This window comes from Varroa destructor, unplaced genomic scaffold (genome assembly GCF_002443255.2).
Source record: "Varroa destructor unplaced genomic scaffold, Vdes_3.0 BEIS01000003.1, whole genome shotgun sequence".
Lineage (NCBI taxonomy): Eukaryota > Metazoa > Arthropoda > Arachnida > Mesostigmata > Varroidae > Varroa > Varroa destructor.
The window spans coordinates 12,401,581-12,428,162 of NW_019211456.1; the positions used below are offsets into that span (position 1 = coordinate 12,401,581).

Sequence of the window (26,582 nt, forward strand, 5' to 3'; positions counted from 1 at the left end):
GCTGCAAACTTAGTTGGTAGCCTTAGTGGGTGACAGTGTTTTATGTTTCGGTGATGTTGGATAATGGTAAGGCTAATGTGCTTTCGAGGATGTAAGTCGACGGATGCTGATTCTAGCGAAGGATATGTTGTAATGTCTTGACCTAATCGAAAGGATGTACATATGATGTCGATAAAGAAAAGTGAAGGACGCATGCGTTTAGGATAATCAATCTCACCTTCCCGGACGCGTTGAGCCGTCTAGTCAGTATTTAATGAAGGATTCAATACGGAAGTATCGGACGCGCCGAAGTGGTGGGTGACTACTTCTATGACACTCGTAACGTGTGGCTGCCGCTGGCGCGCGATTCGATATCGCCGATCGACGTCCACCAGAGAAGTGGGGTAACCGGTAGAAACTAGGCAGAGCGGTTGTTTCGATTGGGCCTGTGGCGGTAACAGTGATAACTAAAATCAGACACCGTTAGAAGCGGGAAACACAGTAGAAAACAAAATCGACGAAATGCGACTTAAAGCTCGTTGTCTGGCCTGTTCAGCTCCGCAGCTGTGGCGCGCTTTGGTTGTCATTCTCGTGTTGGTAATCTCCGTTCTGCAAGTGGTCCATATCACGCTGCTTAGCCGACTTGAAGCGCGAAGATCACGGGATGACCGCCGGACCGCCCGAAGTCCTCTGACGGTACGTAATCTTTGATTGGAACAAATATTGTTGGTGATATTTTGATTGTTAATTAATAATTGCTGTGCATACTTTTGGCATAGAATGACTTAACTTGTAGTAGGACTATTATATAAATCCACATCTGTTAATTTAATTTATATTTTTGAAAGTAGTCCACAATTTATTTGACAGTTTAGAAAGTGGCCCATATAATATCTCAACACTTAAGAACTAGATATACGGAAAAAAAATATTCTTAACCTTAGATAATTAGAGCACTCCTAATGGCGTACGTTCACTCTGTGATGCGAATATTTGGACAGCTGTAGCATGCTACGCTACTGTTTTTTTACTAATTTTGGTAAGGAACATAATCATCTACGACAACCTAGCAATTTTAATAAGTCGTTAGTTTAGAAGTGCTTAATTGACTCCTTTCAGCATAGTAGATATCAAGTAATGGAAGTTTGATGCCAGCGATGATTTCTAAAGGACATATTGTGGTTATCTATTGACGTTGTGAAAAAAGTCAATAAATTGCGCATTTGTATAAAGTTCCTCCCCCTGTGAATTTTTGTTTAACCTTTATTATGCATGCAGATGAGCACTTCCGATAAGAGCAAATTATTTATTCATTTTTTATAACGAAACAAGAGGTTCCCTGAACTGTCCTGTTTCCCTTGGATGGAGACAGGCTAAAACAATATAAACTGGCGTCAACATCATGGACGTCCTTTCATTGTAAAGCGATATCTGTTCAACGCGAATTTCATATCAAGCTTGCGCATCTTACCAGGCTCCTGGCTTATACCTTTTATCTAGCTTCGATGTTCATGGACTGTCAGTTGTGCAAGTAGGTCGATAATTATTGACGTTGACGTACTACAATCTATATATATATATATATATATATATATATATACATGCTGTATGCCAGTTGCTCTGCTCAGAATAAAGTTAGCTATCTGTTTGCTCTTGTTTTGACTTGTCTGAGCTACTTGTGCTGCTTTATTGGGGAATCTGGGCTCGCCTACAGGTTTTTGCAGTTTTATATGATATACTAGCCATATAACTTTTGTAATTTACTCAATCCAATTATAGACCGCTTGTTTTTGCTCAATATCCTTTGGTTATTAAGGAAAACTAATTCTAAAGAAGTAAACAGGTGCCATCCGGTTCGATAAATATTAGCCAAGTGGCGATCTCTTCATTGAAGCTTGCTTAAACCTTAGTTATTGTTAAACGGCTCCTTCATATGAAATATTGTGCATTAACTATCTTGACAAAGAAATATGTTGGATTGAAACGGACCATTCAGGATACTGGGGAATATTGATGGTGGCGTGCGGTACAGATGAATTTCCTTCAATCTCAGGTAGAGTTAGAGACATTTGGGAGCTTAAATTTAATCTTGAGCTTGACTATTATTATTATTATAATTATCAATCTATCATATTGCTACTTATGAGGTAGGTTTTAGGTGAAAAATGTGTTAATAAGACGCCCAACTTTTTTCGTGTATGACTTGTGTGATTTGTAGATATTTTAAAGTCAATGTCTCTTCACCGTGTTTTATTTTTAAAAACTCAAAATGCGATCCTAAGGGATATCATGTTTTGCGTTCGAACGAAATAAAGTGCTCATTAGTCAAGCTAAAGGCTTTTGTAGGCTAATCAATGCCGAGTTACAAGTGGTGATATCGGTTTTGCAAGGGGCGAGAGAGCCTTGAAAAAACTTTTATCGGGAAGGCCCTGTCACAGTGGATTCGAACGAAAACGTGGAAGATGCAAAGCAGCTATTGTAGGAGGTTCCCAAATTGTCCTTAGGAAATTAAGGAAAAGGTAGATGTTTTATTTGAGTCATTTCGGATAACTTTCACAAAGCGGGAAATTTCATGGCAAAGACTTAATGAATTTTGGATTACTTGAATTTTGAGTAAATCCAAACGGGTTAACCACAGTCTCAGAAGAATTTGACCGTTCTTAAAGAGAAGCCAAATACGCTGTAACGCATCGCCACAGGTGCCGAGACGTGGCTGTACAAATACGGCATGAGGACAAAGGCGCAATCGTCTGAGTGTCATTTTGAAGGCTGCAGGGTCCAACCAAAAAAGCAAGTTCTTTTTCATCGGTCTTTTCCGCTATATCGGAGATTCATGTATTATAAATTCGTACTGAGTAATTCTACTCGCATTAAAGAAAAAATTTGCGTAATGCTACCGCTTAAATTAGGTCTGGATATTGATGGGCTAAGTTGCGCGTCTTCAGTGCAATGGTGTGCCTGCGGTCGGTGTTGCCTCAATCGCGGTATGCACTAGGCCTAGCCTTGCCTTCGTGTTTTCCGGGCTTTTTTCCCAAAGTTTAAAAAACACCTCAACGGTGAAGGTTTAAAGATAGTTGAGAAAAGCCAAGAACAAAACAGAAATTCGCTAGGAACTTCAAAAGTTGTTTAAACGACTGGAAGAACTGCGCCACAAGTGTATTGAATTCATACGAAGATTGTAGCTAGGAATTGGACCGCAATGGCATTTCCTGTTAGTATAAAGTCAAATTCTTGTTCTTAATTCTTTCATTAACCCAGTGGTTTAGACAGTAGAAAGATGTACAAGGTGCATCATTATATCCAATAAAACATTTCACATTGGCGGCAGTCCTCCGGCCGCTTCGCTTAACTGCTCTCCTGTTCTTCTGTAAATTGAATCGGCTTGAAAAAACAGATAATGAATTCAGGTGAAACAAACGGTAGTAACAGTGTAATCTGCCGTAATGTGGTAATTCTAAGCATCAACTAGCATTAGCAAGAGTAGGAACCGCTTATAAGGTAGCTTCTCATTAATTACCAGGCTTTTTATATTAAGCAAGTCAATTGGATCAGAAACCGGATACCACAGTCAACTTTCGTTACTCAGTAAAATGAAACGTTGCGGTCAAGTTTACCATGCTGCATTTTGTTTTGTTGTCAAATTTAGCATATTTTTATTCGACAGTTTTTTTTAACACTGATTGTTGTACAAATATATCTTTCTTAAGCAATACGAAGTACCGCTAATCAAGCCCTTTAACGTCTGCAGCCCTGGCCTTTATTATTCTAGTGTCTATGAATAATCCAGAGCTGTTAGAACAGATTCGAATCTGAGTTGAGTGTCAAAATTTATTTAGTAGTTTCGTATTTAGTGTTTAGTATTGTAGTTCCTCATGCGAAGCAGTGCTAAAGGGAACAGCAGAATGGCAGATTTTTGATCAAAGTTGTCAGAAAACAAGCGTTTTCTATTTGAAAGGCTTGGGTGCCTTTTTCAAGCAAAAAGATGTGCGAAACTACGACGGGCGAATAACTACTCTCAATGAAGCAGAAATAAGATTGAGCTTAGTCAAATATGGACCTAAGATAAGACAGTACGCGGTATACTATATACGCATCCGTTTTATGACCGAGGGTAGCAGTATGGTACTCACTATCTGTAGCACCACCGAAAATATTTAATTTACATGTAGCAAGATCCATGTACCTTTAGGTTCTGAGTGTATGGAAGTATAAAATTTTTAGCGTGAAGTTACCATATTTGTATAGTGCCTGCTTAATACAACCCAGCAAGCTCTAGATAGTGTAACGTTCTCGTTGGGACGTTACAGTACCTAGATGACGCGGTCGAATTCTCTTCATCGCCGTGACAAAAGATGAAATTGCTGTAGTTCGCTGCCAGCAGGTTCAGGCTTCTCAGCAACATGCTCAGTTGACAAGGGATGTAGAGAGAGCCCTTAGCAAAGTGAAGAACATTGATAATGTTAGAGTAACTTCACTCAGAGGGATACAGAGAGGAATCCCTTTGTATATGTATATATAGTAGAAAGCGTAAGATAAGTTAAATAATTACTGTCCGAGCGTCCTAATTTGATGATGAAGTTAACTATTCACAAAATCTTTATAAAACTTCAAGATTAAGGTGGTCGTTTGCGTGACGCAACGACTAGTTCAGTTAAAATGTAATATCAACGATTCACACAATGTTGAGGTCTGGTACTTGAACGCGGATAGGCAATACAAATACAAATAGGAACATATACAATACTAAGAAACAAGAAGTGTTGGAACCCTTCAGACTGAAAATATAGGACTTATTATTTTCAAAGTTTTTGGTAGGCACAAGCTTCGCTGGGCATTAACAGAACCATCTCATGCGGTGGTTTTGGACATGAAACTCAAAAGACTCTCACTTAGAAGTGGAAAGGACAACTAAATATCTATTTTGTATTCGATCTAACGATTCGTCTAGCAACAAGATAACGATATAAACATCAAGAACAATTTAAATCTAGTCTCGTGGAACATGCGATACTGGCAAAGCAAGCAACCGACCTAGTCGATTTGAGAATTTCTACTCAAAGAAAAAATATATTTGTTCGTTTTTTTTAATTTATAATTTTTTTTAGTTAGTTTCTTTGTTAGTACAGTCTCCGATTTTGCTCGTCGTTTGAATCGCGGGATCGCTCTTAAACTGCGAAAGGAATCCCTTCGTCGTGTTGGTTCGCAAGCACGATCGGAACGATCCAAAAAGGGGATACTGTTTTGATTTGTCTGATACGAAATGCTGTTCTATTAGTTAGCAAAAAAAATATAATTGACACTGGCGCCTTCAATTCATAGATAGTGCAGTATGCTAATATGCATAAAGCAATGATCTACTGCATGTCCATATGTATGTGTATATATATATAGAATTAGATGGATACGTACGTTACACCGTTATGACAAGCGTCCGTAATGCTGTGCTACTCATGTAGTTCAAAAAATAACTTTCTTGGCCTTCACAGTGATAACCTTGGTGACCTTTTGTGTGTGGCGGAGTGCTTGGTCTGGCAGAACCAAATGTCTGAGCTGCGTGATAACATTGGGCTCCGATTCACTCGTCAGTCAGAGCAATAGACACAGCAATAAAGGAGTACGGATAAAACATCATATATATATATATATATACATCCATGCTAAATACTGTGATAACGAGATTACAATGTTGTTCCCGAAAGCGGTTTTGAGTAATTCCTGCGGGAATTCCACCAACTGACCCATCTGAAGAGTTTTAGTTGTAATCACCTCTAGCCTAGTGGTTCGTAAGTCGTATGACAATACAGCATCTGTACATCTGTCCAGCAATATCGAGTTCAAGGGAAGTATACCATATTATCTTCGCTCAATCAATATGGAGATTTCAATGAAAAGCCCTGACAAAGCTCACGAAATACGGATGAAGCGTGTAGCTGACGGAAGGAGTTGTAAACAAAACTGGTACAAGAACTAGTAGGAAAGAGGTACGGGAGTCACAGCTTTGTTGATATCCGGGGTATTAGTCAGGCAGACAGAGTTGTAAAGGAGAGCTTATGATGATAACAGCATACGAAAATTAGGTGTTACAGCCGGTAGCAGCAGTACTCTGACGAGTGCTTGGCTGAGCTAGTACACGAAAATACTAACTGTGGGCAATATTTTTGTTCGTTGAACAGGTATATTTCCTTATTATAAGGAGTTGGTCGATAAAACTGTGTGTTGTGTACGAGACCAGACCGAGCTGGGCTATTAGATCTGCAACAACAGTTGCTTTGCTTGATTTCGGCAAAAGCATATAACAGTTTCTTTGGTACAAGTGAGCTAATCTGAATTTCAACTAACAAAACATGCATACATATCTCAATGTAAGAACTCAACATTGTTTCGTGTTTGTGTTGGGCTAAAAACTGAATATCGGTGCTGGAAAACGAAAGCATTCATAGTAATAGTGCTTACGAGCATTTGACCGATATATATAACTGGATATTTAACAACTGATTATGAAAAGTACGTGATCACGTACAGCAAACTTTTAATGCAATTTAGGTTAGTAACTCGATGCATTGTGTTTGCGACTTTGAGCCCTCCGAATTTTAGAGCGCTTTTAAAGAATCTTTACAGGAAAATCGAAAGCTTCCCCCAAAAAGCGTCGCTGGAAATTTCTGCGTCAGTGCATAAAAGGGTATACTTGAAGCCAATCGATGATATTTGAAACTAGCGCTTCCTATTCGCATGCATCCACTGATAAGGCCTAGTGCTTCGCTAAATGCTGGCCGTGCTCCAAAATTGTTCGTCCTTATTCTATGAGGACGGAAAATTATTACAAAGTTATTCTATAACTTTGTAAAGTAAACAAACATAAGGTCGTCGTGCAATGTACCCGTTTGCAACGGAAAAATTGTCAGGTCTAGCTGGATATGAATGAGTATTTTATCAACGTCAGCCTTATAAAACCAATAAGTTGTTCAGTTTGTTTATGTAGTCAGTCATAAGTAAGTGCACGACAGTTCGATATATGCGTATGAGCTAGCATGTATTTGAGCTGCATAATATACTAATTTCGAATTTTGAACAAACCTAGCTACACAAAAAGTGTATGTACCAGCGACTGTGGCTGTTGTAAATAACAGATACAAACAAAATTGGATTAGCAGTTTAAAAGACTCTATTTGCAGGAGTAACCTGTTAATACGTGGATCGTGCAATCTTTGCCTTTCAGAGCTATTGGCATTCGGAAAAACAACACACATTTTCGGACGAATCGGTTTTGAGTAACATACCGTTACTACATACAGCTTTGCTTGTTTACCTTTATTTGTCTGTGTCTGAAAAAAGGAAAGAAGACTCCGTACCCTGTGTGTTCTGTCAACAAAGATTGAAACCTAGTTATACTGTAAGAATTTCGCGAACAGTTAGGTTATAGCCCTGCCAGCACTGGCCAAAGGTATAAGGAAAGCCTTTAATTCAATGTAATGATCGTTATAATCAATATAAGTCAGGCTGAACGTGGTTCCGCATATGATGACGCTGACTGTGGTGCATTATGCTTGTCCCTTGTGCTTCACCTTTTTTCTCAGTTAAAATCCGCTCGCTTGACCCCATCCACCATTCCATTCCGTTTCACAAAGCTGAGCATTAGCTCCTTCTACTAACAATGATTCTTTTTAGTTGACATTCGCAAGAAATATATACATGTAATCTCATTTTTATGGATCATAATTTTACCATGATACTGCTGCAGCGCCGTGATGTCATACTAGCTATAGTCGTTTTATATTGTCAGCCTTATTGGCCTTGTTCACGAGATTGCTAGATTTGACTTCTTCAGATCCACTTTGCTATGAAATTTTGTTGTCAGTTGCGTTTCTTGTACGGACTTGCAGGGAGCGCGTGCGATTGCGTATCTCGGATTGTGAAAATATAACATTTGAGCCTGGACCTTTTCCGAAAAGTGTTTTGGAACATTCTCTCTAAGCTGAGAAAAATTCATTCAATTTCTTTCTTTTTACTAAATACTAAAAAATTGAGCTGATAAAACTACACATAGTAGTAGCAGTTCGAAGTCTAAATATTATTATCGTGTTGGAATTGTTAGTTCAATGCACCCTCGCTGGTGGAAATTAAGGCGCAAAAAAAAGGACGTTACGTTATTGCATTCGCTAATCTGGCGTATCTTTACTGTAAACCAGTGTGAGATGGAATGCTAGACGCAATTGTAATTATATGCGTCTAGAGTGGAGGCATTGGTCATCTGATTCGTTAATTCAGACGAATAGACAGTACAGAATTGATTTCAGCAGATCGATAAAGGATCGTCATTATAGATACACGAGATAGCGTCATTGCGGTAGTTGTGTAATGTTCGGATTTGAGTATGACCGAACACCCTCGACGAACCCCACCAACGAAGCTGTTTTTATGGTCTACCTTTTTATCACGGCCAGGCCTGCAGGTGCCTATATAAGGTTAATTTTTGTTCTCCGTTTGTTTGGCGTCATTTAAGCTATATAATACATATGGAACTGATGCGAGCGCGACATTTTCTTTTCTGTTCATTCGGTTTCTAATAGGTACTTCACTGCATTTTCAGCTATAGCCATTTAGGCTGGTTTCACCTGTTGCTTGGCCAGTTTACGTGTCTTTTTTTTTGTGACAATATTTGATCTACAAACAAAGCTACGACGCTTCCTCGCTGATTTACGATGAGCAGGTGACCGTAATAGTCGGGCCCTATCGAACAGGCCTAAACTGTGTTCAACTTAAAGCCTTATTTTTTCTCCTTCTACGCCTCGCTGGCACATATTCCAGCTTATCGGTTCAGTCTTGACTGCAACAAAGGCCTGACGCACAGTATTGGCCTCCGTTCCAGCTAGCGCTTTTCCTCGTCATTGTTGATCGGTTTAATTCTCAACTCGTAGTAGTTAACCCGGCGGCAAAGGAACATCGCTTCTGCTGACTCTGCCGCAGGCCTTACTGCTGCTATTCGTGCGCACATTCACGTCGTGTTTCCCTTATTCAATTACCGACGGATGCCGCTGCTGGTCCTGTTGTTGGGCTTCGTTCTATTTATTTTGTCCAGGATGTCTGGCCTGACAGTCTTTTACGCCCTTTCCCATATCTCCCCATGGTCAGTTTTATCAGCAGCGCGCACAAGTGAACTGGCAGCGGCATAGGAATAGCTATAACGGTAGCCAAAGTTGACGCCGCCATTACGGGCCTCATCCCCAGTGATGCTCTCGATAATTAGTTGGATTCTTGTTGTGATGGTTGATCCCTACAGGCGATCGAGTACATATTCATTTAATGCCTGTAGTAGGGTTATTCGAGCCTGAGAGGGAATATGACGCGGTCGGAGATTATTTACTCTTGTTCTTATTGCCTCCCAGGTTAGTACTACTGATTTTATCATTTTTTTCGACGCCTACCATCATATTAATGCGACCTGCTCTGGGTTCGTATCGCTAGCTTTTTGGGCAGTTGTCAACGCGCCCCGACCAGTATATGTGGGTGAAAAGGCACAACAAAGGAAGGTAGGTAGATTCATGATACTGATAAATGCTGAGTATCGTGACTAATATGACGACGATTAGTGCGATGAAAAAACGGGGAGGCACAAAAATAGGGTATCAAAGGGCGTACACGTAAGACAACTAAAACTATAGAGGCCGAGCTGCGAGGCGCAGTACGCCACAGGCCACGATGCCCGTTCGCGCTAGAACACGAGTAGATTATATATTGACATTGCTTCGGAATTTACATGAGGAAGTGAGGAAAGTCAAATCATGATAGACTGTAAGGCATTTTTTGTGAATGAAAGGAGTTTTTACTGCTGTCGTAGATTACTTGAGAAAAAAAACTATCATAGTATTACAGTGGTATTTGCTCTTCGATATTCTTTTGAAATCGTATGTGAACCTATTTAGCGAAACAATAATAAGGAATCGCTATGAAGTTTGTAGTTGACAAGCGTCTGAAAATTCAGAGAACTGTTCTAAAAGCATCTAACAAGAAATTTGGACATTGCCCGTCCGAAACAAATGCGTCACATCGTTAGCACAGACTCTCAAAGTACATTCAAGGGTGCCTAAAAAATGCTGCTATAACGGAAACGCTACAATTGGAAATAATCTTAGTATAATAAGAATCTTGATACTGCTTTGGCCCGCCCACGCTCAAGGGCTATATATATATATATATATATATATATATATATATAGCGAGGGTAAGAAGATCAATCCAACGTCTAATAAGGACGGGTGACATATTCTACTATGCACTTACATAGGGGCACGTTCGTCTGAAAAACGAGCCTTATTGTTTACTCAAGCTAGCTCGCGTAATCTTCTAGCTAAAGCGGCTATTTGCGTTGGCTTCATTGCAAAATCGAACTCATCCTTACGTTTTTCTATGCTTTTTGACTGAATCGTGTTACTACGCTGACGTTTGCGTCGTTATTGAATTCACATTAGAAATAGAAAACGGTCAAATAACGAACTGCTGAAGCATTTTTCCTCAGCAACAAAATATTTACAATATATATATATATAAATAATTACGATGACGAGCTTATAGTGAGAATGCTTTTAGGTGGTACTCAGAGGGATTACAATGGAGTACAAATGTTTATATTCAAGCAAACCAATAAACGGGTGCATATGTGTACCTTTAAGTAGAATACCATGTTTTCTCGTTTTATGTCTTCTATTTTCACCATGTGGAAAGAACCATCGGCGGTCATATCCTGCGTGTTGCTTTATCATGTTTTGGATGGATGCGCATATGCGTGTTCGCTATGACGAATCTGTGCATATCACTAAGCTTGTTATATTATAGCCCATGCCAAAGCAATAGCATCGTAGGGCAATCACTCGCTTTAAATGATGTTAAACAGTAGAACTTAGCAAACAAGTGTTGTCGATGACAAGGAAGGGCCCAGTTAGGAGAAATACTTTTATATTTAACCTAGGTTTTAAGACTAACGCATGTATGACCATATTATAAGAATTGCCGTATTCTCTTATTGTTTAGGATTGGGGAAGCGACAAGTATAGGGTCCAGGAAATGTCGGATGATCGTGCGCGAATGTTGCATGTTCTCGAAGAATCTGCCGTGCTCGACGTTTCTGGAGAGTTCAGTCTCGTGTCGAATTTTCAGCCAGCTTCTCCCCCGTTGCGGGGAACGATGTCGGCACAGGGCGGATCCGCTTCACCTAAACAGCAGCAGCAACAACAACAACAGCCTCAGTTAACAACACAAGGAGCTACCCAGGGCATGTTGCCGTCAACGTCAAATGAACATACTAGAGGTTAGTATAAAACAACGAAATACCGCTTTCTACACATAGTTCACAATGATAGTCAATGAAATCGTCCGACTCAAATGTGAACTTTAGTTTCGTAGTTATCTAAACAGTTTTCTGATGAATGATGATCGTCTGACCAATTGGATTAAGTGAATAGGATAAGAGCACTGTGTGTTAAAAAACAGTGCAGGTTGTTGATCAGTAGAAAGATAAATAACATATTTTGGTGTTTGTTGTTGGTTTTGTGACAAAATCTTACTTCTAACAAAACTTCGTTTCTTGATACCTAACAGGTACATACGTTATTTTTGAGGCAACTATTAATCTTGCCTCTGGCTGAATGTTATTTCTTAATTAACCAAAGGGTTATTCAGCTATAAATCATGATACGCTTGCCAACAGATACATGCCACTATACGGTGTCCTTGATTTTGCTCAGGGCGTTGTATCGCGGTAAAATACCAAACAGCATGTTGACAGGCACACGTCCAAAACAGCTATAGGCTTGGCACGCACGCAGTACGAAGCGCTTAGCTAGTTTCTTACCATTCGCGCCCTTTTTTGAAAATTACTTGGTACAATATCGATTGTCAGAAGACCATTATACGAACATTCTTTTCCTTAGCGCCAAACTATAACTCAAACGTATTCGATGAATTTGCGTGCTGGTAGCTTATCACGACTATGCGCTAAGGCAGCAAATGTCCACTTTTTTTAATTTCCACTATGGCGCAGAGTAGTTCGCATAGCAAACTAAATAATATTTCCACTAGTTGGTTTATGGATAGTGATGGAAATAGAAAATAAAAGATTGGAGTTAGTAGTCACGAGAAAAGTTCGCAGTCTGCATCTGATATTCTTGGTAATTGGCAACTATGGCGTATACTTGCAGTTATAACGGTGCTAGCTCAACGCGTTAGCTGCTTTCCTCTCTTGCAGAAACTCTGATTGGCATGAAACCCTTGAGAGAGGGCATAGACTGAATTGACCAGTGTACAATACAACGGTACCCTTGGTATGGAAAGAAGTGTTTGCCCTATACTATATGCCAATTTAGTGATCTCCAGGGCTGCCGCCAATGGCCTACCTTTGCTGTAGACAATTATTGAGGAATGCGGATGCCATTCGGTTGGCCGCTTTCGTATAGGCTGTATGGTCTCGTACCCGTATTGGCCACGATGATAATTTCATTAAGAACGGGGCAATTCTCTCGCTTATAGACTGAACGGTCTAGCATATAGTCATAGGCACCAATCCATCAGACCTGAATGAATCTTGGAACATTGCTCGTATAACAAGGACTCTACTTGCTACACATAGAGAGTTGGAATGTATACACGTGAGCTCATCAAGGCAAACAAGTATCCAGAAGGAAATGCTAGGTACTAGCCATTCCTCGAATTCTGGGTTCGAACTGGGTTTATCTATACAGAAAAGAAAAAACAACTGTAAGTTTACGGTTTGCAATTGTAAACAATGGGTTCATACTGAAAAAGCGGATAAGAAACAGTTTATGGAGTACTTGATTTACAATAAGTCGAAGTTTTCATACTTAAAAGCCTAGTTTCTTTTTTAAATTCTATAGAGCTAAATATTACCTGACGGTAGCCCTACTATTTCGCCAGATCAACCTTTAGCTTCAGACTTTAGCTTCGCTAATGTATTACAGCGACCATGACCAGCGGAGGATCGCATGTGCGATGTGAATACCAGAATTGTTATGAGGCAGTGCCAGATTTGTCATTTAAGGTTGTGCTTTTGCGGTTGCTGTCATCGACGCAACGTACGCGATAGATCGAAAAAGCATAGACTACATCGAATCAGTATAGATAGATACTGATTCATTTTTATAGGGACCGATTAGAAAACAACTCAGTAGAGCTTCATTTACTAGCTTACATATACTTCGTACGACATTGTTGCTTAACAATAGATATTTTAGAAGTAGCTGTCATTCTACCTTTAGGTTGATTTTCCTTAGTTTATCGCTAATGTAAACGCTGGACATACATATTGCATGAGTTCCACTCTTACATTCTTTGCTTCACTAAAAGCACACCGTGTTTCTCTACTTGACCTTGCTCAGACGAGTTACAACTTCGACTTTCGTTTCGGACCCCAAAACGGCGTGTATGCCCTAGTGTGTACAGGATAGCCGACCAAGTTTGAAATTTAGGCCGGGCCTAAATACGTAATTGTACCCGTACGTTGTCGGTCAAATACTGTCAACTGCGATTCACCTCGAGTAAACTGAAGTCGCGAAAAATAAATTCCACGAACGTGTAGCTACTGCTCTTACTGATTGAAGAATAGGTGGCAGACAATCATGAAGCCAATGGTAAAAACGAATGCTCGAAACCTGTTTCACTTTATTTCCGACCTTGGTCGCAGTGGAGTAAACTCAAGTGTTGATTCCTTACTCTCCGAGTGCGCACGAGTTGAAACAAGCAACGTACATGTCAGTGCCTATATAAATGGTTTGAGCTATTAGAGTTTTTCGTTCCTATGTCAAAAATGCTGTTGAACTGTGTTACAATTGTCTTCAGAAGCTGTAAGCCAGAAGCTACAGTTCAGTAGTATACGAGGCTGTTTCCCGATGTGCGCGTGTTCAGTGGTGACATTCGTGTGCGTTCGCAGTTGCTCTGCTTGCCGAAGCCCCAATAGTGACAATAAACGCATGATTGAAAGATAAACTTGCTATTTGGCTAACTGAGCGAGCAACCTGAATGGATAGCTAAAGTATTGTCCCGCTTAAGCCCATGATTCCCTTAGCCACTCGACACCCCCGGAACAACCCTCGAACGAGCACATTGTTGTGCATCTAGCCAACGAAGCTAATGCATGCGAAGGGGCGAGTGGGGGTCTGCTGTGGGCCAGGGCTAATTTGGTCTCAAATGTTCGATATGTCGGCGTGACTACAAAGGTGAGACTGTTTACGCACACGGAAAAGTTAACATATTACTTGACAACATTATACAACAATTATTAGTTAACGTAGCTCATCAGTAAAGGCTTAGTTTATACTCTAATGTGTCGCAAGTTAGTGGAAGCTAAGGCAGGTTATTGGAAATCATAGCGCCCCCGGGCAGACTCTTGCAGACTACAGGTAATTGTTGTATACTAGTGCTGAAGCATTTCATCCTAAACTAAAATTTGCGAAAAAATTACTGTGATTCGTCTAACCGTTGCTTAGTAAGTTATCTAAAGCTGAACGCATTAGCTAGAGCGTAAAGCTGTTACTGAAGTAAATATATATCGTTTTATGCGACTCAAGTTTGAAATTCATGCCTTGCATTGCCTGGGTTTATCGAAGAGTGGTCGCACTTCACAGCTGTCGAGGTTGTACTACCGTAACTACAAATCCGAGGTCGTCTGTCACGTTTGCCGCCTATTACATTGCATACTGCAAACTGATTTGGTGGAACTAAGCAATTTTTCTGTGGCCACGACCTTATTAGCACGCATATGTTCAGCACAATTTTCACATAGTATCACTGCGGTCGAAATACAATATATCGGCCAAAAGCACTACAAGGATACAGATGGTGACAGCAGAGCAGCCAGTCGATCAATGAGAGACCCTGATAGTACTCGATAAGTGAAGTCATTTTCTTTCGACGCCACGGTACACTGGCCAAGGTACATGGCGCCGTGCAGTATGGCGGCGGCTGTAGTGCTAATGACAAAGAACGTGGCGTATGGAGCGCGTGGAGCTGCATGCAAAAGTATAAAAACGCTAGCAATTTCTTGGTTCCACTCGCCCGAGATATACTCAGTCAATATAGGAGGTTGTACATGTAGACAGTCGCATAATTGTACGCCAATCGGTGGAGGCCGAAGGACGCTGTCTCGATCAATACAATGAAAACTAGGCTTACCCAAGAAAGAGAAATACGCTAACTACGAGCACGTCGGATCATCCGGCGCCAAATGGTGGGATAATGGGTCTATGGACGGAGTTGTATTCAACCCCGACACTAGCGATCAAGCAAGTGCATATCAGCGTTGACTACGTTTTATTCAACCTATGTGCACGTATACCTGTGCAGTTTCTATTTACCTTGTTTTTTGGTTTTCAAGAGAACATTGGTCAGTCTTCTGTAAACGTGCTAATGGCACATTTGCACCGTGTCACTATCTTATAGATGAAAACCGTGCGATTAAATGAAGAATTTTAGGGAAGTTATTCTAGTCGAATCAAAATCTTTGTTCTCGTATGATTCCATCTAGTCCGATTCAAAACGATACAGAACTCCCCCTACCAGTCGCTTATTGCTTGCTTCGTTATCTGCTGCTGTTCGTTCTTTGTTGTCACTCCTTTTACACCGCTTTTACACCCTACCCGTCTACGCTATCGTGCGCAATACGTCTCGCGTACCGTTCCACGACGGTAGTGCTAATCCATAATGCAACCCTATGTTCTTGTTTTGTAAGGATTTGTTCTTCGGAAGACAGCTGCTATATGGCGAATACACAGAAGATGTACGCTGAGTGTTTGGGTAGCGAAACCGGCTAACGCCGCTTACAGTATTCGTATACACGCGGTTTCCCTCTGGCTCAAACTGTCCTTCCATCTAACGGAATGAGGTCAAGTTAGCAGAACGCTTCATCCCTATATTGGACGTATTCTAATATATCATACATGACTGTGAGTGAGATGGTCATTGCTTAAGGGTCTCGAGAGTCGTGCGGCCATTGCGTTGGGTGCGTCTACTAAAACACGTAGCAATATAGTAGCCGAAGTAGTCGTTGGCGTTGTCTGCCGCCGGCTTTGTGCAATATGTATCGTCTAGCTGAGGCAAATTATGTACCATCACGCTAGTCTTGCAGTAGCATAAGCAGCATTAACTCTAGTTGTCGGACGACCGTCCTGTCGACTAACAACAACGACACCCCAACGACGGCGGACGCCGAAAGTCCTCGAACCTCTCCCCCGCTCTCGTCGGGTCTCTGCTTCTCTGTAGAGAACGGACGCATCATGAGAACATACCTCGTTAAACCTAGAACACGTACATATGTAACCGCTTGTGAATTTAAGATATTACGTGATAAATTTAAACAGGCGCAACTGGATGTATAGCCAGAAGAGACAGAGAAGCAGAATACCTTTTAAAAAAACGAGTACACTTGAACGCTTGGCTTTTTTCTCGTAGTTTTAGTAGGAGGAAAAACACTGCTTGCGATATGTGCAAAAATTAACATCAAACATGTTTGATGATATTTAGTGGGCCTGTATTGTTGGTTTAATCATAACCACATCCGCATTATGGCATATGTTGACAAAACAGAATATATTACGTATTTTGTTTATAGTATGCTGAAGTATTCCGTTATATACCCAATTGGCCTTGTACCAGCATGCTTGATCTCTTTTTCATTTTCTTTAGTGCACCCGAACTGTTCACAAATACCGCTTTGGCACGGCAGACGTGGTGAACGTACGCATTTATTATGAATGAAATATAACTGGTAGAACAAAAACTGGCTAATGTGCTGACTATGGTAATATCGTTAGGGCCCTTTGAATACACCGTACGATTTTCTGCCAGGGGTATCTGCCCAAATTTCGAAGGGCAAGCTGTTAAGATGGAATTGCTTTTCTCGGGAGATGTTAGACCCGACCGTGCCGTTGGAAATATGCACGAGGCAGTTAGAACGATGTCTGTAAGCGGGGTACTAGCAACAAAAGGCTTATGAGAAATGGAGGACAGCTTGAGAAAACTACGCTTGATACCCTCAAATACAGGTCGCACCAAAATATACGCTATGTCAGCGCAAGAGTGTCTTCCTTGCAAATACTTTATATAGTAGGAGACCTACACAGTTAAAATTTGCACATATTTTCTACTATGATACATAGCAAATCGTAAGATAGCAAATGGTAGGCCGTACCAGTGTGAAAACAATATTGTCTCAGTCGATAATTTGGCCTGAATGAAATAGGACCATTGTGTCACGTTCGTCGTACCCTCCCGATCTGGTATCATGTACGGCCAGGTCTATTCGTATTCGCAAAACGCTACACTAGTTATGTGTCGAGATAACAGTAGCGCCAAGTCGTATCGTGTTGTGCGTTGTGGGCCGCCTAAGCTCTCCAATGAAGCGTTCCAATAGAGGACAACGAAGTGTAGTCTTATCCTGTTCGCGAGGTAGCGATGATGATGAGGATGACTTCAATGATTACCGACATTCCTTTTCGAGCAGTTTCCCGTGTGCCGTCATGTGTGAGTAGGCGCCTGCGGAGCCTTGGCAAACAAAAGCTACCTATGCTACCGACTATGAGACCGCGGTATGTTCTTTTTCCCCTCTCCCCATTCTCTCTGTCCGACAGGAACTGCCCGAAGGGAGCCGCCAACCCCCAAGCAGAGATATCCCACTTCCAGGATGAGGAGCGAGAGATACTTGGAGTTGGACACTACAATACACCTATTTGTATAATATTCCTATGTATTTGCTGTGCATGTGGAGTTACCGGGACAATGGCATGGACTGGCAGTGCCGACTGTAGTAGCAGCGCGGCTAACTACGCATAGTTTGCCTTTGTCTGTCTGCGGTGAAGCTGCCAACGTGCGAGGGATCGCCAAACAAGTGAGGTCCCCTCCGTTTGCGCTTTGCGTTAGAAAGCTCTCGTCTGCTTTACGAGTCGTTGCTCTCCGGGCCCCCTATCGCTCGTTTCGGGCTGAAGTAGCCAGTTAAGTCGTGGTAATAGTACGGCGCAATGGCGTTAAACGCAACAGAAGCGATTTGGCGACAGTGGCTGGAGCAATGACTAGTACGAATCGGGACCCCGCGGCGCCTGAGGCTACATTTTGGCAGTGAGAGCTAACCGTCTGTGGCCCCTCTTTACTTGCTCACACAGTAACGCACGCTCACACAGAGAGAAGAGTCGCACACACTGATGCGCGAACTCTGTTCATGCGGCCGCTGCTGACACTGTGGCTGCTGTTGTCGGTAGCGAAGGTGCTGCTGAGGCACCCACGTATCGCCCACGACCACTCTCATCAACCGGTCGACGGTGGTTATAGAAAGAAGCAGGCCAGGCTTGTGTTGGCCGGGACGAAGGATGCAGTTATTCCACGCCCTGCTGCCACCCGCTAGGAACGGACTAGAGGAACACAAGAGCGCGGCCGGAAATGATTTTGAGCAGTGGTAAAGATTATGGCGTTCGGTTCATTGCGCCTGCTGCAGCCGCTGCTACGGAGAGAAAACAACGGTTTGCCAAGGCTGCTGGAGGGGAGTTCTACGGCAATCTGAGCGAATTCAGGCAGGCTACGGGGAGCTGGATGCTGGCAGCGGGTCGAGATTTGTGGGCGTTGTGCTGAGGAGTGTCTTTGCCGCAGTACGTTTACGCTCCTAGCTACCTAGGTAGGTAGCTACGTAGCGAAGAAGTGCTGGATCCAGTTTAATCGGAGGGAGGAAGGAAAAGATGACTTGTGGAAGCTAAGCAGACAGAGGGTTGCTGTGTATAGAGAGCATAAAAGGGAATGCGGGAGAAAAAGGACAAAGAATAGCTGTTAGTACAAGGGCAAAGTGGCATGACGTAGACACAGTAGAAGAGAGACTCTAGCGACGCTTAATTTGTGACATATTAGTATTAGGGAAAATCAAATTTGTTAGTCAGCTAGGCTTCCGCATTTGCAAAGCATGATGAAATTGTGGCAAGAATAGTCCGATATGCTTCTGTGCAATGAGATAAAGGGGGTAACTAACGACGCCGATATGAGACAATAACAGTGGTCCTTGCTATATTTCATTAATGAGATGCTGGCATTTCGAATCGGCATAGAAAAAAAAGCTAACATATGCCTGTCTCGTTTAAAGACACACATATGAGTTAAGTCTGCTGACCCCAAAGGACCACTATACCACTTAGAAACAAATTCAATGAAACTTTGTCCTATTGCCAAGCTCCACTGGTGACTTGGGCATAAAGATTAGAACATAAATATGACTCCTATTGGTCGCACACATTTGTTGTAGTTGGTAAAAAGCAAGGATAGCATGGTTTCCTCGTAATGATCATGTCGTACTTGATTTAAATTAGAGCGCCTTACTGTAGCTGCTGACGTAGATCGAGCTGTAAAAGTGCTTTACAAATTTTCGTTATAACGGACGTCGTTTTTGTTCCAGGAGGTATTAGCAGTAGTTTGACAAGAGACGTTACGCTTGTGACACAGAGCAGTATTGGGCCTCTATCGTCATTGGACTCGTTGGCATCCCGATGGAAAGGGCCCATATCCGTGGCCCTATTTGCTGCAAAACGACGAGAGTTGCCAGATCTCATAGAAACCATTCTACATCTGCGGGCATGCTACCCAGCAGTCCGGTAAGGCCCTATCGTCATTCATTCAAATATGTAATTTCGTTTTCAAAGCACGCTTGGTTAACGCTTATTTTTTGATTACATGATTGTTATATATATATATCCAACGGGATTGGCATTTCATAAATATATATAATGATTAATATATTTAGCCGCTGCAGTGCCAAAAAGTGGCAATGCAACAGTTATCGCTACGTACCGTACAATGCACATAACGGCTAGTCAAATTAGTAGTTGCTTGTGGGTTGCCATGGCGTTCCTTAGGTCAGTTGAAAAAACTTCAGGTAAGTCTAGTTAGACCCACTCCGATTAAACTTTTGTCGGTGGCAAGTGGCTAAATCCAAAAAGAGATGATTTGGAATAGATTTTTTAATTTTAAAAAAATCCTGACTAGTTTGCAGGGCAAATGGCTTGTACTGTACCTGTCGTTTTGCGCTGTATCAATTAGTATTTATAGTGACCGAAATATCACAGTGCGACAAAGCGTTCTCTGCTAATGCCGATGGAATTCGTTGAATTTATTGCGTGTTTACTCTGCCCTTATTATCACCCCTCTTTCAGCATAACCGAACTTCCAATTCTTCCTCCGTGTTTGAAGTTGCTTGCCATGGCGGAATCTACTATATATTCTACTGAGACACGTTAACTGAGGTCTAATTCCCGTACGTAAAGTTTGACAGAAAAAGCGTAACAGTATTGACAACAAGTAGCAGATCAAATGACTGAGCAATTCTACGGTAATTATAATCATTGAGTAATTATAGTATGTTAAAAGAAGTAACAGCTAAGCTCTGTAACTTCAATCTTTGCAAATGAGCGTTGGCATTTTATGCACTTGATCCTAGGACTCTCGAACTCACCAAATTCAACGTCACAAGTCATGTTTTGTTACTTCTTATATTTAACATGTTATTGAGGATACTTATCCAGTTCTATTAGGATGTGTTCTGCTCACATTTTTTGTTCAAGTTAACTTATTCTTAAGCCAAATCGTTTTAGACGAAGTGGCACTTTATTATTACGAGAAAATATTTCAAAAAAAACAACAAAAATAATACAAATAAAACAAAATGATTACGTGTCTGACAAGACACGCCTAAAACTAGCGCCGGTGAATCACTACAGAACCTTACATAAAGCTTTTACCAACTTCTCTCCGTAGCGTTAAGCAAATTGTGGATTGCACGCATGAATGATGGTATACGTGGTCAGCTTCACGCAATGCTTATATGACAATTGTCACATGCTTCTGCAGTGTATAGTGCTATTACCTCGAACTAGCTGAAGTATTTCACAATGACGAACGTACAATAGTCATTGTTCGCTATAAGCATATTACTTACATAGAGATAGATTTGATCGTTAAAACAGGCGGGAACTCTATGGGGCGTGCCTCTTTCATGAGGCTAATAAAGATGACTTCAGGGGGTGAAGCGACGTCCGAACATACTCTTAGAGTTACCGTGATTTACTCAGCTGACATAGTCGGCAGGCTGTTTGAGAGCGGTTGAAACATGCGTGGAGTAAAAACATTAAGTCGGATGGTGGTCGCTTATATTCAATGAAAGCGAGACTACGTGCTCGTGAGGTCGTTCGTGCAGGCGTGCACGTTTTGAAAAATTAGCTCCTTTTTAGAATACAATAAGTTCGCTTAGTGCTCGTGTAAAAGCCCGGTATTAAGCTTTAAGTGGTTATAATGCAGCTGTCAATGACTGTTACCCAAAAGAAAATAAGAATATAGCCCTGTAGGCACTTCAGTTTAGCTTCGTCCAGAGTTTCTTTCAGTACAACATCGGTAGCTGTATATTATACATGATGCCCGCAAACATATACGAAGGATGCTTTGTAACGAAAAAAGAAATAGACTTATTACTAGAGTTAGAGATAATGATGCACCGATGTGAGGGCAATATTTCTTCGATGTTGGGCCATTCTGGGTGGTAGTTGTAAGGGTTTACGGCAGAGAGAAGTGACAAGTTCTGAAAAAATTAAGGATTAAATATGATTAGCAGCTAAAATATGTTGGCTACGCCTAGGGCCTGGGATAGCGTCGTTCCGGCGTCAGTGTTTCAATTGTGACGACTAAGATAAACCGTAAACGGTGCGATGGACACGAGCGAGCAGCGATTTGGAATTACCACAGATCCCTCTTGCTGTCCAGTGACCACTGGAGAGATTGATTCATCCGATTAACATTAAGTTACGCTGTAACTATGTATCTATATCATGCACTCGAAAAGTTAGCAACTAATTGCGTTCATCAGAGGAAGAGGATATTGCTACATATCCTCTTCTGCGACGACTGTTTATAGTATGGTTGTCATATAGTAATATAACTCACGTTCAGGCTGCTGCTTTGTCGTGGTCGTTTTTGTTATCATAAAGCAGATGCACATTTACCTGAGAAACTTAAAACTATTTAATTTTGAACTAGTTAAAAGTGCAAAAATGCGTGCGTCAGAGAATCTTAAGTGACGATACGTAAGACTGAGTAAATGACTCTTTTAGTATGCTTCATAATTTGAAACAGAGGCAGCGGCTCGTCGTTAGAATGGGACCCTTTACGAGGTAAGGATTGCACGATGAAAAGTAACTTACCATGTACCTATTGCAGGATAGCTGCTAGTTGATCATGGGTCTTTGGGTACTCGTTACATAGCTTCGCCCCAGTCTCAAAGAAATATCAAACATTATGTTGTGGAGGGCACTACAGCGGTCACTTTTGAATAAAGCGTGTCATTTCGACTCACAGTTTCTAAAGTAATTTTATTTTCCTCCTGGGATATTCAGTGTAATTTCTGCACATTGTGGTACGGTACGCCGTCAGATCGTCGAAGTCCTCAGTAGCTGACAATGGAGTTTTCGAATGAAGGTTATTACTGTTCAAAATTTTTTTTTACGTGAACCTCTGTGTTGACTGGTCCTTATGGGTTTGAGTACTCTGTTCGCCCAAAACGAAATTGCACGTTGATTATAAACACTGTCGCGGAACATGACGAGGAAACCTCCCAAAGAAAAAATCTAATTTAGGCTCTTGGCGAGCTCAGTACAAACCTGATGGCCTTTGACTACAATGGGATTGACGTGGTATTACAAACAAGAGAAGATAGTGTGGCATCTGGAAAAGGTGAGAATCGCTTGTTAATATGTGGCATCGTCTTGCAAGCTTCTAGGATTAAAACATAGGACTTAAGACTTACCGGTCCCGGGGGGACGTAGCAATGTAGACTCATGCATCGTTCGTATTCTTTTAACGAGAAAATTAGATATACCAACAGCATTAACCGTACCAGCAGTGCATAGCGGTAATAAATGCGTAAATTAGGTGGCTATTTTTTTGGAGTAGCTTTTTGCCTAGTATGCCGTATATCGTCGCATGCGGTAGTTCGAGACCAGAGACACCTTCATTTTTCGTAGGGTATCAATAGTAATAATTATAATTAAGACTACCATTTGTCGTTGAATTTGGAAACAGAGTATTGGCTGGTTTCAATAGAGCTGGCTCGGCAAAGGGTTGGATGAAACAAACTCATAATTTGTTCTATGAATAAATGTGAAAAGCTGTACAAAGCCAAGCTGGTGTTTGGCAGTAGAAATGGCTATTTTGTCGACTATGACACAGGTATGGCTATATATTGAATATTTAATGAATGGATGTTTTTCTACCCGCTTTGTTTCAGGCATAATGTAACCTTCCATTTGGTTTACCCACTACATTCGAAAGCGACCTCGAGCGGAAATAGTCACCATGGGGCACCAGCGCTTTCGTTAGCTGAGTGCTCGACCCTTCCACGCCGACTGGGAGAACTTCAGCCAAGTATCATCAATTACGGTCATGAAGTTGCCTACCCTGTCAATCTATTGCGGAACGTCGCCCGAAGGAACGCTGCTTCCCAATTTATATTTGTCGTTGACATTGACCTGCAAGTGAGCCAAGGTTCGTAGCTCTAGTTCCGACGATAATATAGTTGACTTCTGATCAGAGTCTGTTCTTTAAGGATCTGTCTGATGTAGAACAAATTGAATAGAGTATACTAACTGATTACTAATTTAAGATTTAAAATGAGATTTAGATTTCCACTACCATAAAAGATAATCATGCCGAACTTTATCATCGCATTTTAAATTATACCGATATATTAGAGAGAGAGACATAAATGCAATAGAATGATATTAACGCATGATATTTCAGTTTAGTAATTGATAGTGGTTGACTATACACTGTTGGCTAGGAAAGTATAGAAAACAGCAGTGGTGCTTTACGTTTCAACCACTAATGACCTTATTGGATTCTTATTTTAAATAGGGAGAATGTTTCTCGATCTTATTCAAAGCAAGAGTATAAACAGTTTATGTTGTTTATTTCTAGAAGTTAAGATAAGTCTAATTTGTAGTTGCCCATTACGTGCGCGTAAAAATAATCACGCAGTAAGTGGGGCTAAACAAAGCATGTCACATCGTAGTTACTTTAATCATAAAACATAATTGTAATAATAAAAAATTACATACAGGCTATTTTGCAAAGTAACTGTTTTTTTTTTGGTATCCAGCGACCTGCTCATGCTGGTAATAATCTTCAAAGATCTAAGACAATGCTCCATCGAGCGATCCAATCAGGAGCTAACAGGTACGGCATGCAAAGTACTCAGGAAGCTATACACTCCATATCAGCTAAAGCAGATCACTACATACAGGATGGGTCATACAGTATACGGTTTTAATGCGAGACTAGTGTTTATTTGGCTACTCTGCTTTTTTTGGCATTGTAAAGTGTGTGGGTCTGAGACGAACGGGGGGCTTCCACATGCTGCATGGCCTTTGAATGTGTCCTTGATTAGGACGGCCCCACGACTGGTCGTCAAGGGACATAATCAACAGAGAGTCAGGATCTTTTCATTGAGAACGAACACGAACACAAAAATCTAAATCACGCAAGCTGTTGTCAAATACGATGGCGGCATGGTAACGAGAGGCCCGGATCCGACCACCTATTGATAAATAAATTTACGTGGCGGGTATTGCATAATGACAAGAAGGAAGAAGTGTCTGTTTAAAATTCAACAGAGTCTCAACCAATAGGCGGCTTTCAAAGGACATTTCCTTCAACTCAATGAAATTACAACGTTAGAATACTATCGTAGTAATAGTCGTCAAGTTTACTCGGGCCCAAGAGGGGCGAGGAAGCCACTATGAAAACAGGAAGTGAAAAAACACTCATACTCGAAAAAAAGATTGCTTGGCCCTTTAAAAGGTTATGCCTTCAGAGCAAATCTGGATGTGTAATTCGGTAAAAGCTGCGAATCTAACTGAATAGGATCACCATGTTCTTGCAGGCCTTCATGATTCGTTTCTAACATACGCAAAGGAGAATTCCTTATTCTCGCGGGCCGATCATCAGGAAGCCTTCGTAGTGCCAGCATTTGAGACAGTCGAAGATATTGTACTGCCACGTAACAAAGCGGAACTATTGGGGCTGCTTGAACGTGGAGTTGCGCGACCATTTTATGCCGAACTGTGCCATAAATGCCATAAGCATACCGACTATGAAGCGTGGACAAAAGCCCCACTTACTCCTGATAATAAACTTGAGGTTTTGTATCAGGTAAGCCGCATAATAAAATGGACAAACGATACAACAGCATATTGAGAGTATCAAACATTAACATGCAATGTTGGGAAATGAGTTGATTTTAAGAACACTAGCCTGGCGACCTTACGATGCGAAAGGTACACACTATATATAGCGTACCTGCTATGCGACATATACTACAAAGATAAGAGCTTTTGAGAAATGAATAAGGAAAAGGTAGACAAATGAGAATCGGAAATTTAACTAACTGCACATTTCAGTTTATGCAGATAAGTTTATTGATGTGCTATGTGCATTTGGTGTTGCATACTTGTACATTTGCAATGTCTGTGTCAATACTAGCTTTATTGCAAATCGATTACGTACGTTCTACTGCTGTAGACAGGGAACATAGCTATGACACTAGGAAGGTTAAGGTTCAATAAATACTTTTTTCAATTTTCCAACCTCAGGTAAGCTGGAAGGATCCCTGGGAGCCATTCTACATAGCGCACAATTCTGTCCCACTCTACGATGAGCGTTTTCGACAGTATGGTTTCAATCGGATCAGCCAGGCGTGCGAAATGCATGTGGCAGGTTATTCGTTTGCCGTGCTTAATAACGCATTCGTCATTCATCGAGGACTCAAGCGGTCTGGCGACTTCCATAAGGAGAAAGATAAGGACCTCGACAGGAATAGGCTCAATTTCAGACAATTTAAGACCGAGCTCAAGGAGAAATACAAGCAGTCGCCAAGAAGATGCTATTGAATTTAAATAATCGGAAGGGAAACTTTAGGTGTTATTATGTAACGTTTAACTGTCTCCATTAATGTCGTTGCCTAAGAGCATGATGCCTGCAACCTATGGACGTGAATGATGCAATAACAGGACGGCGAATCGACCTATCTCTCACAAGTTGCCAGAGTCCATTCCTCAAAGCGTATGCTCAATCATTTCTTTAAATTTCTTAAGCTTTTCGTACCAGACCAAAATTCTAGATAAATTACTGTACTTACATATGATATGTAACTAACATGGGTACTATTACGCTCATTGTTCATACTTAAGTATATCGATTTCTCCGTGCGACAGATTTATAAGCCTATTCCAGGAATATCTTCACTGGAAGGTTTCAACCCGGAAAAAACAATTAAAAACTGCTGAGGTTTACATGACTTTGAAATAGCAGTGCTTCATGAGTATGATAGCTCTGCGCAGAGGAAACCGGAATGATACCGATTAGCCGGCTGGCAGAGACAGGAGCAAGAACCCTCTATAGATATCAAACACGGGTGCCATACATGTGCTCTTCTTTTGAGGTTCGAATACCAACTGACGATGTACATATGTAAGATAGATACTATTGTAACCTGATCTTATCCTTGGTAAGTTAGCTAGTTTCAGTTATAT

The 26,582-nt window shown here is 41.2% G+C and overlaps 1 protein-coding gene across 1 annotated transcript; it reads left to right on the forward strand.

Annotated features, from left to right (window-relative positions):
- The first annotated feature begins 501 nt into the window (after positions 1-501).
- LOC111247270 (beta-1,4-glucuronyltransferase 1-like) lies at positions 502-26,571 on the forward strand. Its single transcript, XM_022797980.2, has 6 exons — positions 502-675; positions 11,005-11,281; positions 19,409-19,604; positions 23,282-23,538; positions 24,935-25,203; positions 25,644-26,571. The coding sequence occupies exons 1-6, from the start codon at positions 502-504 to the stop codon at positions 25,938-25,940; spliced, it is 1,470 nt and encodes a 489-aa protein (XP_022653715.1). The 3' UTR covers positions 25,941-26,571.
- Positions 26,572-26,582: the final 11 nt, after the last annotated feature.